General features: G+C 57.3%; 6 protein-coding genes across 6 annotated transcripts; 2 read left to right on the top strand and 4 right to left on the bottom strand.

The window, feature by feature from the left end:
* Window positions 1-1,105: 1,105 nt before the first annotated feature.
* K437DRAFT_250784 (Pkinase-domain-containing protein) lies at window positions 1,106-3,289 on the bottom strand (the record flags this gene model as incomplete). The annotated part of the gene is made up of 3 exons (XM_013385576.1): window positions 2,384-3,289; window positions 1,898-2,314; window positions 1,106-1,831 (listed from the first exon to the last, which is right to left on the bottom strand). Exons 1-3 carry the CDS (start codon window positions 2,960-2,962, stop codon window positions 1,106-1,108), a joined length of 1,722 nt encoding a protein of 573 aa, XP_013241030.1. The 5' UTR covers window positions 2,963-3,289.
* Window positions 3,284-3,807, bottom strand: K437DRAFT_12044 (uncharacterized protein). The gene has a single exon (XM_013385558.1). It carries the CDS (start codon window positions 3,706-3,708, stop codon window positions 3,412-3,414), a length of 297 nt encoding a protein of 98 aa, XP_013241012.1. The 5' UTR covers window positions 3,709-3,807; the 3' UTR covers window positions 3,284-3,411.
* A 425-nt stretch (window positions 3,808-4,232) lies between these two features.
* On the top strand, window positions 4,233-4,549 carry K437DRAFT_259095 (uncharacterized protein). Its single transcript, XM_013385575.1, has one exon. It carries the CDS (start codon window positions 4,312-4,314, stop codon window positions 4,519-4,521), a length of 210 nt encoding a protein of 69 aa, XP_013241029.1. The 5' UTR covers window positions 4,233-4,311; the 3' UTR covers window positions 4,522-4,549.
* Window positions 4,550-5,210: 661 nt separating this feature from the next.
* K437DRAFT_228016 (SGS-domain-containing protein) lies at window positions 5,211-6,028 on the top strand (the record flags this gene model as incomplete). The annotated part of the gene is made up of 3 exons (XM_013385574.1): window positions 5,211-5,309; window positions 5,404-5,603; window positions 5,695-6,028. Coding segments are annotated over 3 exons (633 nt in total), but the record flags the coding sequence as incomplete, so codon positions are not given.
* A 184-nt stretch (window positions 6,029-6,212) lies between these two features.
* On the bottom strand, window positions 6,213-7,099 carry K437DRAFT_12060 (uncharacterized protein). Its single transcript, XM_013385559.1, has 3 exons — window positions 6,798-7,099; window positions 6,497-6,692; window positions 6,213-6,416 (listed from the first exon to the last, which is right to left on the bottom strand). The coding sequence occupies exons 1-3, from the start codon at window positions 6,972-6,974 to the stop codon at window positions 6,397-6,399; spliced, it is 393 nt and encodes a 130-aa protein (XP_013241013.1). The 5' UTR covers window positions 6,975-7,099; the 3' UTR covers window positions 6,213-6,396.
* A 672-nt stretch (window positions 7,100-7,771) lies between these two features.
* Window positions 7,772-12,210, bottom strand: K437DRAFT_270312 (kinase-like protein; the record flags this gene model as incomplete). Its single annotated transcript, XM_013385573.1, has 5 exons — window positions 7,772-7,933; window positions 8,016-8,647; window positions 8,721-9,217; window positions 9,324-11,413; window positions 11,491-12,210. 5 exons carry the CDS (start codon window positions 12,208-12,210, stop codon window positions 7,772-7,774), a joined length of 4,101 nt encoding a protein of 1,366 aa, XP_013241027.1.
* Window positions 12,211-12,997: the final 787 nt, after the last annotated feature.

Here is a 12,997-nt window from a genome sequence, read left to right as displayed (position 1 = left end):
TAGACCAATGGCCAGAGGCGCAGAGGCACTCTACGAAGCCATATGATAATGGCTAGACTCATACAAGTCTAAGGTGCATACATGTGCATATACCATAGTCCAGCAGCAGTGAGGGCAGGGGAGAAAGGAGGGAGAGACGCTGGCGGTCATGCCGATGGTAGGGCCCATGCCGTACCAGAGCTGAATGCATCGTCGCGTGTTACTTTCCGTCCTTCACAACAATACATTGGACTACTGACCTGCTTACTATACCAAGTACTACTGAGAACTGATATTTAGTGAGTAGAGCTAATGACTTCCGTGGTTGTATATATACATACTAACTCATACGTAGCCGATGATAGACTGTTTTATCCGCCGGCTAAACTCGCATTCAGGCAACAGGCATTCACACAGCTTTTCTCAAGCCGGCGAAATCAATGCGGGAGCCTCGGCAATCTCCAAGCCATTCACCGTGTTGGATTTGGGGACAGATTCCGGAACTTTTGTAAGCAGTTGTAGTATTCCAAAGTCGGGGACGTCTGTTGCAGTTTTGCTGCAGGGCGCATCAGAAGCCAAAAAGTGGGAACGACGCGGAGTTTTTATCGCTCTGTGTCCATGAATGGTGACCAGTAGTATGTCATTTTGGTGGCTCGACCTGTGGGATGCTCGCCGCTGATGGCGATGGGACTTTCCGACCATGCATGGCCTGCTGAGCACGGCGAGTCTGGTCGATCACCCTTCGAAGGGGTTTGGCGGCGAATCACCTGCAGAAGCGTAATTGTCAATGGTTCTGAAATCTCGAGAGTTCGACGGAGAGCGCGATGGTGCACAAAAAGGTCAATTGGTCACGCGCTGAAAACTGTTTATCACCTGACCGTGGCAAACATTATAATGATTCAGGGAGTGACACATTGTATTGAGATATCTATTGTGTAATGGGTTGATGCAAATAATTGGAACGGAGAATCGGCGAAATGAGAAACGCACGGAATGCAGTGACTGACTGTGATTTGAAGTGTCTTAAATAAGTGCCGCATGAATGCGAACGCCTCTCTGACGTTATAGGTTGCGAGTTATCGCAATGCTTAGGAATCTTCGCTCTTGTGAACAGAAAACAATCTGATTAAGAGTTCTCGTTGAAATGGGGTTCTGTGTACTCCTCTGTCGGACTTCCGACCAAGCCGAGATCCGCTTCACGCATCTTTGCGGCTGTGCGATCTGCTGCTGTGCGGCCCTCCAGGTCGCGAAGGTTAACGGGACCAAGGCCCGCAACACTGAGTCGAGTTGGGGCATCTGGCGCCGGGCGCGCAGAGATGGAAGAGGATGAGGTGGAGGGTGCCGCTGCTTGCGCCCGCGCCTCTGCAACTCCAACTTGCTCGCTTGGTTTCGGCGCCTGCCGTAGGCTGAATGTTCGTCCGATTGGGAGAAGCGGTTCCGTACTTGTCGGCGTGTTGTGCGTCGACACACTCCCGTGTGAGTCTGGTTCCGGCCAGCCCCACACTTCCGCCACAAAGCGGGCCAAGTCCGGCTGTGGGACTCTCGTTTGGCTCTTCTTGACGAAAGGATGACTCATCATCTTGATAGGTCCGGGCCGCTTGATCCCATCCTTCTCAAGACAGCGCGCGATAAAATCGCGAAGTGCCTTGGACCACTTGACACCGACGCTCTCATCGTCTTGCAGCTCTGGTACCTTCATAGATATGACATACGAGAGCAAGTCGATTGGCCCCAGTGGCGGCTCGCCCTCAGGCGGAAACGGAAATCGGTTTGAGGCAAGCTCGAGGATCGTGAGGCCTAAAGACCAGACGTCTGAACTGATTGTGTATGGAAGCCCTTGGATGCGTTCCGGCTGAGGATGTAAGGGGGTCAGCTTGGCAAGCGCAGAATGTATGTCTCCTTTTCAAAGGCGACTCACAGCCATGTAATAGCTCGTACCGGTGAATGTGCCAGCCATCGAGTTAATCAGCTCCCCAGAGACGCCAAAATCGCACAGTTTGATCTGCCCTTGCCGTGTGACGACGATGTTGGAGGGTTTGATATCTCGATGGATGATCTTGCGCTCGTGCAGATACCCAAGCCCCTTTAGTACGCATTCTGAGATCTTGCCAAGAATTTTTTCACCTGTCCGCCCGCCCCTCGCTTTCACTCGCTTGTAGATCGCCGCGAGACTGCCAGCTTCGCAGTATTCCATGCAGATGGCAATGGACGTGTCCTCGTCCTCCAGGAACGCGCCGTAGTAGCGCACAATGTGGTCCGAGTGGCAAGTCCGAATGAAGGACAGCTCTCGCAGGATCTGCCGGTGAATCGCCGGATTTGGAGATGTTGCAATGGTCTGTGTAGCAAGCCACCTTTCCATCAGTAAAGGGAATTGACACGCGTCGCTTTCAGCAGGTAAGCTCACTTTCTTGGCCATCAACAATCCTGTTGGTACGTGCCTCGCTTTCTTGACTTCACCACTTGCGCCTTCCCCAAGCCGCCCGAGGATTTCAAGGTTGCCCTCGAGCACTAGATCGTCTGGTACCCTGCTCGGGCCTGCAATTCCATTCTCCCCTTGCTTGGGTCCGACAGGCAGCTTGAGATTAGAGCCCGCGCTCATTCCGTCCTCCTGGTAGGATTTCCCATTGCGCTTTGCGCTGTCGTCCACGCGCATCCCACCAATGGCTCGGCGCAGGTCGTTTGTCATCGCTGTAAAGTCTGTCGCACCCGGTTGCTGGCCTTGCGGAACCGTATCTGGATACAGGCTTTGAGTGCCACATGCAACGGTGGTGCTAAAGCCTGCAGAGCCTTCGTACCCGTCATTCTCCTCAAAGGGACCCGTCGCAAGCGATAGTGCTAGGGCACCTGAGACAGTTGCGCCATTCGTTCCACTGATGCTTCCATTAATATTCGAATTTCTTCCCGAGCTCCATGTGCTGTCGTTCGTCTGCGATGCAGTCGATGCGGAGGAAGGCCCTGAAGAGAAAAAAATGAGCGAGGCCATGCATCTGAGGTCTGAGATCGCAGCCCCGCAGTGACCTGTCGCACTGAGTCACTCACTTGAAGGGATGCTCAGCTTTGGCATACCCGGCCGCTTTGCCGGCTTTGGAGGTATGATTGACATTGTAGTTGTCTTGAGACTGCGGAGTCCTGTCTCTCCAAGTGACGACAATGAGTGGGACTGTTGGGATGACGGGGACAGTCAGCTACGGCAGCGTCCCACGTGGTGCTACTCCCTCGGCTTTGGGCTTCACCACGATTCCAGCTGCTTGATACCATAAGCCAGCGAATCAAAATGACGGGCCGAAGGAGAACCAGCAACCGATGCCTTGTGCACCCTGACTAAGGTTGGTCAGTCATTCTTCGAGTCGATTCATTTGAATTTCGTAGAGCCCACAGCTTCCACGCGCCACAGGCCGCAGGCGCGCCGCTCGAAATATTTGTTTATTCGTGCTACAGGGAACGAGCAATGGGATGCACATTACACTCCATGTACAGTGGCTTGGCTTCCCTCCACCAACTTCGGCTATCAATTGGGGGCTGCGCAAGCGGTTTGAGCATCCGGATCACTGAAGCAAGCGGCAATGTCGGAAAGCCACACGAGCGGCAGTCGCTACAACGAGTACGACCGCTCCAGAGGCGGCAGCAGCGTGCACGGGCACGACGAGTACATTCGAGGTGGGCGACGCGACAGCGACTATAGGGGAGGTGCATCACGATGTAAGCTGCTACGCGCCTTGAATCCCTCATGACTCCTCTGACGCATCCTGACGCCCATCCGATTTGCCTCTACCAGACGATGAGGGTCCTACAGAACTAGACTACGGGCCTCGGGCCGGCAGTTCGAGCGCAGCAGCATCTGCTTCAAGGGGCGATCCTTCCCGTGGCCGTGACCATTACGACAGAGAGCGCTCCTCTGCACGTCCGCCCTCAGGAACTACTAGCAGATATGATCGCGAGGCTGGAGATTCACGCTATGGTGGAGGCCGGAGAGATGAACGACGGGGCGCAGCACGGGACCATTGGCATCAGCCGTTGGACCCGAGGTCAGGCAGAGACTATCAGCGATCTCGATCACCTGATTACCATCGCAGAGATGTGCCACCGCCCCGCGAGGGGATATGTCGGAACCGTAGCCGCAGCCCAGCCCCAGCAACACGCAGATCAGACCGGAGCGAGGGTGACGACGACCGCTGGCACGACGTGGATCATTCACGAGGGGAAGAGCACGCACACAAAGCTAGGCCCTCATCTGGTCGAGCCGACAATCGTCGAGGTGAAGAGCTAGAAAATGGAACAGCGGAAGCAGATGAAGAGTCAAGGACGCAGCCTGCGGGTGATGAACAGCAGGAAATGATGGCTGCCATGGGCTTTGGTGGGTTCGGGACGACCAAGGGCAAGAAGATTGACGACGCGAGTCAGCTGGGCTATGCGAAGATCAAGCAGGAGCGGACATGGAGACAGTACATGAACAGGTATGCACTAGTCCTCCTAACAAAAGCTACACGCGAAAGGTGTCGAATGTCTAAGCTGACGGAAACGCTCTTTTTATTGCACCTTTAGAAAGGGGGGTTTCAATCGCATCTTGGACAAGATCAAATGATTCGGGAGCTCTCAAACAATGCCCAGAATTGCATGCTAGACTCCGTCCTTTCAAACTGCTGCTCATCGGTCATCTATAGTGTCTGTGAAGTGTCCTGTGTGGCTGGCATTGAAGCGCGGGGTGTCTTGTTAGTAAGGCATCTAGTCCGTGAGGTTGTGATCTTTTCCTGCACATGGAATGTCATCGAAGTGTTGTAATGCGAAGCTCCTTTTGACTGAAGGCGCATGGCCGGAGACGCAGATGACGAGACGACTGATTAGGGTTGAGTCGAAGACGCGACGCAATCGATACCCGCAACGACAGTTCGTGCACGCTCAAGCTCGCTCTTTCATTAACCTCGCAAGCAAGTTCGTATACACACGCATTCAGGCGATCAAGCGGGTCTACTGCTTAAGAGGCTGATCAAAGCGACAGTTGTGCAATCAGCAGGTGAGCGACGTCAGCACCAGACCTTGCAAACAGTCCATATCCAAGCTGATCTCTTGCTGAGAGGATCAGGTCTCACGCTCGTCCCGAGACCTGGCCAGGTAGGCGTCATGTCGTCGTCGCCAAGGTGAGTGCACGACTCGACTTTCCCCGCGCAGAGCATTCGCACTCATTAAATTCCTTTCTTGGGACCTTCTCTGCATTACTATCCGCTGACTCTTCCAGATTTGACTACTATCAGACAGACACATCCGTGACTGTCACGGTCTTTGTCAAAGGCGTGACAGAGGACCGCCTCGATGTCCAGTTTGGCGAACATAGCGTAAGTCGACATGGCATTTCTATCACTGTGATGGAGCTCTACTGACAAGCGACAATGACATGTGCCACTTACCCTTCTCCTTTGGCAATGGCAGCTCCATGTTGCGATCAAAGGCGCCGATGGATCAGAAACAGCGCTCAAGATCGATCCGCTTTTCGCTTCCGTGAATGCTCAAGCATCTGCATACAAGATCCTGAGCACAAAAGTCGAAGTATCTTTGGTGAAAGCCGCACCCGGGGTCCGGTGGGCAGGATTGCAAGGTGACACTGGGGGGATTATCGCTGGAAGCAGTAAGTTTCGACCTTGTTTGATGTCACACTGAGGCGTGTAGAGCTGACACAATGCCCTCGGCCCCTTCAGCGCCGGCATCCTCAGCCGTCCCGAGCTCGTCGACAATACCAATGAGCGTACCCACTGATCCTGCCGCAGAGTCAAGCAGCGGCCCATCCGCATCTGCACCCGGCAAGCGGCCTTCCAACAAGTGGGACGCACTCGATTACGACACATTGGCAGAAAGCAAGCAAGAGGAGGACTCGGACATCAACAAATTTTTCCAAAAGATTTACGCAAATGCCAACGAGGACACAAGGCGGGCGATGATGAAGAGCTTCCAGGAGAGTAATGGGACAGCACTCTCGACCAATTGGGAAGAGGTGGGTAAGGGCAGGGTCGAAACTCAGCCGCCGGATGGCATGGTGCCGAGAAAGTATGGTGCTTAGCCTAGATAAGCTACAGTTCGGAAACTGTGCCATACACAGCACATAGCTGTTCGGGCCTCAAGAAACAGATGCATTAATGCCTTGCGATTCGGCACCTCAAAACTCAATGCTCACTGACCGATGCGTGGGCAACGATTCCGATTCTAACTGTGCTTCCATGCGTATTCCGCGAATGCTTTCAATTCGACATACTGCTTCGCCAGCAACTCGTCCTCGCTCAGCCCTGCAGACATTATTTTGCTACTACTTCGGCAGCTCTCCACAGCCTCTAGCGAGTCGACAAAGTCATACGCACCGCTATTGCCTCAGTTCAGTTTGTTGACGTGCAAATATTGTCCCTGCCGCCACCACCAGCAGCTATTCCAAAATTACTTTTCGCTTCGGTGTGCTGGGTGCGCAAAGAGCTCGGCTGAGCATCATCACCAGCTGCTCTCCAAGCCCGGCAACGAATCCCAGCTGAGGACATACAGATAGAATGTACCATGTTGCTCGTCATGTTCGCTTCATCGGCCTTAGCGATCGTGTGTGCCCCATCAATCGAAGCATTGAGCAGATTCAGACTCACTCGCACCACATGAGAAGCGCCTTGAGATTCAAGTGCGTCAATCTGCCGCATGAGCTTCTCAACCGCCTGCGAAGGAACCAGGCTTGGCAACCGAGCACGCTCGAAGAGCGGCAGAAGTGAAGGTGGCAAGCGACCGAGATACCGGCATGGTGACGGCAGCGTCAGCTTAATGACACTTCCTGTGCCTCAGCTTGTGGCCCTCACTTGGAAGATCCGAGCAGTTTTGGGAAGCGTCAACGATGGTTTAAATGCAGCAAGCATACATTGTCGGCACAAACACCGGCAACCCCGTTTACATTGCCACTTGCACCCATAGCATATGTTGGGTTGTAGGTTCAGAAGCACAGCCAAACCGCGCCCGGCAACAATTAAAGATGACATGTGTACGACACGCCAGCGCTCGGGACGCGCTAACAGCGCGCGAGGATGGATGAGTTGAGGAGTGAGTCTTCGGGTGACGTCAAGCCAGTATTGTCACGTGACTGGCACACAATCGAGTAAGCCCTTCGAATGCATACCACAAGCAAATTCGTGTCGATCAAGGTGATTCTTAAAGGAATGTGCGTCAGAACGGAACCGTTCAGTGGGATTGGTGTCCAGACTCCAGGGATGGCGATGAATGAGCGTAGAGGATGGCTGTTGAAACTGTTGTTCTAGCAAGCTGCTGTTGGCAGCGCGTTGTGTCCGGAGAGCGAGAGCCGGATTGCGACTGCCGGAGACGACAGCAACCACTTCACCGGGTTGAATGTCAGAATAAGGCTTGCCCAGAAGCAGGGTTCCCTTTTTCTCTTTCATCCCCCATCAAGCGCCTCCATCTTGCTTCCTCATTCTGGAACAGTTTCACTTCCGACCGTTCGCCGCCCGCTTCACGTCAGGCCATAATTCTGCTTTCTTCGAGTAATTAGCATTACATTGCTCGACGTAGATACTGCAAGATACTGCTGCACGATGGAACAATTCTGTGCACGTCGCTTGAGAAGAAAGAGATGTCGCCTCAAGCTGCTTGCGCCATAGTATTTCATCTTGCTCGTTGGAGTGGGTGACTTGGCTGGGTTGGGTTCAGGGATGGCGAAGAGAGGCACTGTGGGTTTCGCTTGTAAACTCGTATTGTAATGAACAGGTATTAACTCCCTTGAATAGTATTGATTCTGAATGCTACGTACGTTCGATGGGCGTCTTCACATCGACATGCTCCTGATACGGCTACCACTACTCGCGGGCTCGCCGAGGTACTTGTTCTGGGGCGTCATACCCGCAGAGCGCTCGGCAGCGGCGATAGAAGCCACGTCCGCGAGCTGGGTGCGCGGGTCGAAGTGCTTCGGCGATTTGAATGTGTAGCCCTGCAATCGGAAAAAAAGGACGTCACACTTGAACGGTCGACGGAAATCGAAGCAACCTGCGCCGCGTTCGGTCATTACTCACAACAAATGCAAGCTGCTTCCTCATCTCGAGCAGGTGCTGACCATGAGTCTTGTCACGCAGCATCGGATCGCGCGGCTGGTCGGCTGCCGGGTTGGCGCCTTCCGCCGCTCCGGGAGCCGGCAGCGGCTCGTCGTCAATGTCGTCCTCAAAGTGCTTCGTATCGCCGGGGTGCGAGAGCGCCGGCTTGAACGGCGGCGACATGCGGTGGAGGTGGCCCCAGTCGACGGTACGGAACCACGGATGCGCCATGAGCTCCTCGACGCCATCTTGCAGCCCGCTCACGCCGCCTATTGCACCACTGCCTGCGGCAAACCCAGAGCGACGGGCTCCCTGGATGATTGAGTTCGGTCTGGAGACAGACGCGGTCGCTGCGCTGCCGAGGCGATCTTCCTTTTCGCAGATGAGGTGCGAGATAAAGTCCTGAGCGTCTTTCGAGACCCGCGGCTTGAGAGGGAAGCGGAGCGTCTGGCGCCAGTTCAAGATCTTCTGCCGCGTCAAATGACGTGACTTGGAGACAAAGGGCGGGTAGCCATAGAGCATCTCAAAGACAATGACGCCCAGCGACCACCAGTCGCACGACTGGTCGTAGCCAAGACCTCGCAGAACTTCAGGTGCCATGTAGTTGTTAGTGCCTGCAGAGGAGCGTGCGCATGATTAGCTCTGACCTCGCTGAAAGAGCCTTCATGGAAGTAACGGCGCACTCACCAACAACAGAATAAGCGATCTTCTTCTTGTTCTTGTCTCTCCAAGTGAGCACGTGCGTCATGGGTGTACCATCCTCGTTTCTGTCGCTCATGATGTCATGCAGCTCCTTCTCGTTGAGGTTGCCTCCAGCTGGTCGAACGGACCTGCCTACCGCGCCGCCTGCTCCGCCAACACCGCCTGCCGCCCACCTTTTGGCGGCAGTGTTATCCTCGAGGTCAATTCCATGCTTGCGCAGGAGGTGCTTGCGCTGCTGATCGTAGTAAGCGCCATCGTGCGCCCAGTGGAAGCTCTGGCAAAGGCCAAAGTCGGCGAGCTTGACGTGGCCGGAAGAAGTGAAGAGGAAGTTGTCTGGCTTGATGTCGCGGTGGATGTATCCGAGGCGGTGCGCCTCGTGAATAGCGAGAATCATTTCGGCTACGTAAAAGCGCGCGAAGTCCTCCTCGAAGATGTCCTTTTCGATCAGCAGGTTGAGCAGGTCTCCACCGCCCATGAATTCCCTAAGGAAAGATGCGCGCGAGTCACAAAATGTAAGAAGAAAGAGCATGGTCAGACCCTCACGCTCTGTTTCTCAGCGGTCAGACACGGCTCCACGGGCAGGCTCACATGATGAGATAAAGGTGGTCGACGTCCTGGAAGCTGTACACGAGCTTGACGATCCACTTTGCGCTGGCGCTGGCGCTGGCGCTCGTCATGAGGTCCCGCTCGGCTCGCACGTGGCCCTCCTGGCCCTTGCGTAGCATGTCGGCCTTGCGCAGCTGCTTCATCGCGAACAGCTCGCCAGTGCCGCGCTCGCGGACGAGCGCGACGACGCCAAAGGCACCATGGCCGATCGTCTTGAGCTTGCTGAAGCTGTTGGCGCTGACACGCGCGCGCACGTCGCGCAGGTACTCAGTCTCGTTGGCGATCCAGCGTGCGCGGATTGCCTCCTTGGCCGCATCCGAGATGCGCAGCGCGGCAAGCTCCGCCTCGAGGCCAGCCCGGCGTGTATCGCGTGCGCGCGGCTTCTTCAGGATACCGTAGTACAGGTTCTCAAAGTAGATCTTCGCCGCCACACTTTTCTCGACCGTCGTCAGGCTCGGACGGACGTTTGCGCCGAGCGGTATCAGCGCACCGTCGCCTCCTGCAGCTGCAGCTGCCTCTGCTGCCGCGTCGCCGCCGGGGAATCCAACAGCACCGGCACCTGCGGCTTTCTCATTGCGGAAGACCGTAGACAGCGGCCGCTCTAGGGCAGCGACGCCTGCGTCGGGAGCACCAAACAGCGCGCCGATACCGCCAGACATCATGCCGGCGCGACCAGCAGCAGCGCCTGGAAGGCCGTCGTACCTGCTCGCTCTCTTCTCCGCGTCGCCTTGGCCAGAGGCCGGCGATACAGGTGGCTTATAACGCATGTAGTCCGGCGCTTGCTGCTGCTGCTCGGGCGAGGGATTGATCACGAGCGTTCCAGCCGAATTGGTGCGCGGCATGGGAGGCATGGGGGGCGGCACGAGGCGGCGCGGTGAGCCTAGTGCTGATGGTGATGTTGTCGCGGATCCTTGCTGAGCTCCTGCAGCGCCGGGGCTAGGAACTGGCTTGCGCCCACTAGGCGAGGCGGTGCACTGTGGGCCAAAGACGTCGTAGCTTTGCTGCTGCTGCTGTTGGGGAAGAGGCCCAGCCTGTGACGCCTCCTCGGCAATGCTCATACCAGCAAAAGCCCGCACGGGGCTCTGCGGCGCGCTGGCACCCTGTTGCCCAGCGGCGCTGCCGCCGACGGTGGAGGCGGCAAGCGTCGCGACGCTACTGGCTGTAGACAAGTTGCTCGGAACGCCATTGACGACTTGCAGCGGCGCGCGCTGGGTCGCCGGATGTGCTGCCGCGCCGGCTGCGCATGCAACGCCAGCGTCGCCTCTGCTGCCGCTGTTGTCGAGGATGGCGCTCTCATCCGCATGCAGCGCGGCCTGGATCTGCGCGATGGCCTCGGCCTGGCTGCGCGCCTGACGGCTGCGCACTGCGTCCTTGAGCGGCGCGACCCAGTCCCAGTTGGGGTCAGCGATCTTGCCGACGCCGAGCGGCTCGCGCGACCAGCGCCGCAGGATCGCCTCAGCCTGGTCCGCGTCGCTCGCATGTGCGGCATGCACAAACGTGCCCACTTGCGGCGCACCAACCATGTCAATGCTGATGCGCTTCTTTGTCGCACGCACCGGCTGCGGCGCAGCTAGGCCGGCGCCGGCGCCGGTCCATGATGGCATGTGCAGTGGCTGTGCCAACGAGTGGCCACTCGCCGCGGAGGAGAGGTGCGGGTGCTGTAGTTGAGGCGCGTGCAAGCCGGCGCCTTGATGCTGGTGTTGTTGTTGGTAGCTGGTTGGCGTCGCCGGTCTCGAGTTGCCCCTCGCTTGCTGGTGCGGCGGGACCATGTCGAAGATCGGCCCGCCGATGAGCTCCTCGCCGCCGGCGCCGCCGACGAGCGACAAGTCCGCAGCAAAAGTGTTATTGTTGGTGGTGGCGTTTCCTCCACCAGGGACATTGAGGTTGGCGCTGCGGCGCCGTAGCGCACCTGTTGCCTTGCTGAACGTCGCCTTCAGCTTCGACGGGGACGACGGGCGCGAGCCGCTGCCGCCTTCGGCGTCCGGGAAGCGCGGAGGCGCCAGGCGCGACGGAGAGGAAAGCGGCGAGGCCGGGTTCGCGGCGAGCGCCATGATATCCCAGAAGCCCTTGTGCTGAGGTCCGACGAGAGGGAAGAGATGCTTCGTCAGTCACGCACAAACAGGAGCAGCAAGACTGAATGAAAGCGCACCATGAAAGCGCTCCCTTTGTTCCCCTGTCCACCGCCGCGTGTCCAGCTGGCGTCTTGCGCGCCTTGTCCCTGCTGCTGCTGGCCAGGCATGGCGAGATTGTTGGCGTTGGTGTTGCTGTGGCGCCGGAGCCTGCTGCCGGGGTTGCTCGCGAACGCGGCGAGCCCGCCGGTGAACGAGTTGCGGTGCGGGTTCGACGACGCGGGGCCGTAGCTGCGCGGCGCGCCAGCAGGGAATTGCTGCTGCTGCTGCTGTTGTTGTGGGAAAGCGTATTCGCCAGGTTGGGCCGGGGCAACATACGCGCTGGAGGAGGCGGCAGAGGGCGAAGCATGTGCTGCTGCGCTGGGAGGGATATTGGAAAAGTATTGCTGCTGCTGCCGGTAGCGGGCCGACGGGCTCAGTGGGGGCCGTAAGCCTGCGGCGACATTTGCATCAACACCAACGCCAGCAGGGAACGATTGCTGTCGCTGCTGTTGTTGCTGCTGAAAATGCAGCAGCAGCAGCTGGTGATGGGGCGGCAGTGCGTGGATATAGCTGGGACGCATGCGCTCTTCGTGCTCATACCATGCCGCTTCGTGCTGCTGCTGCTGCTGTTGCTGTTGCTGCTGCTGCTGCTGCTGGTTGTCGTGGTAATGGGAGTAGGGGGACAGGGGCCGTCCCTGGGCTGTCATGGGCTGCGGCAAGGGCCGAGCGCCGCCGGGGCGGGGAGAAGCGGCGGCCATGCTGCTGCAGTTTACACGAACAAGTAATGGTGACAGTGATGTTGAGAACGAGGAAAGGAGAAGGGTGCAACGCGGGCTATACCTGGTAATTGATGTCGCAGCTCCGACACGCCGACCAACAACAATGCCGGGGGTGGGGGTGGGGGGCGGGGCGAGCGACGTGGAGAAGCGCCGGGTCCACGAGAGGATGGCCCCAACGTGCGGCGGCTGTGAGAAAAGAGGTGAGGCGGTGCGGTTGGCAGGCGAGAGTGAGCGAAGATATTGCCGTATGTGACCTGCTGGCAAGCCCCTCCCACAAAGTGAACACGATTGATGAGGGTGCGGTGCGTCGTAACAAGATATAAGTGTATAGGGGGATGGGCCATTGCGCCACTCATTTCCTTGTTTAGCAGCTCACAAAGGACGCGCAATAAAAGAAAGGAGGCGGCGCGTGCACACACTTGCCACATATTACGTAATGCATGGCTTGGGGGCTCGGCGCGCGCGGGTGCTGTGCTGGAGCTCGTGGTTTGCTACACACTGTGCCCGCACCGCATGTGTTGCTGCAGTCTGCACAGTCTCATCCATCCTATTCTCGGAACCTGTCCAATCGATGAGAGAAGATGCGAGCGATGGATGTGCTGCTGCTGCTGCCCACTCAACAGTACCCCGCTCGTTCATGAAATGACAGTCAGCGTGTCGCAGTCATCAGCCACTGTAGTCCACTGTCCCGGGATGGCCACGAGCGGGCAACATCTTTTTCCGTCCGTGAAGTGCCTGCAGAGAGGAGAGGAAACGAGCGCGGCCG

This window comes from Tilletiaria anomala, assembly GCF_000711695.1.
Source record: "Tilletiaria anomala UBC 951 chromosome Unknown K437scaffold_105, whole genome shotgun sequence".
Lineage (NCBI taxonomy): Eukaryota > Fungi > Basidiomycota > Exobasidiomycetes > Georgefischeriales > Tilletiariaceae > Tilletiaria > Tilletiaria anomala.
This window is presented reverse-complemented; position numbering and strand designations above follow the sequence as displayed.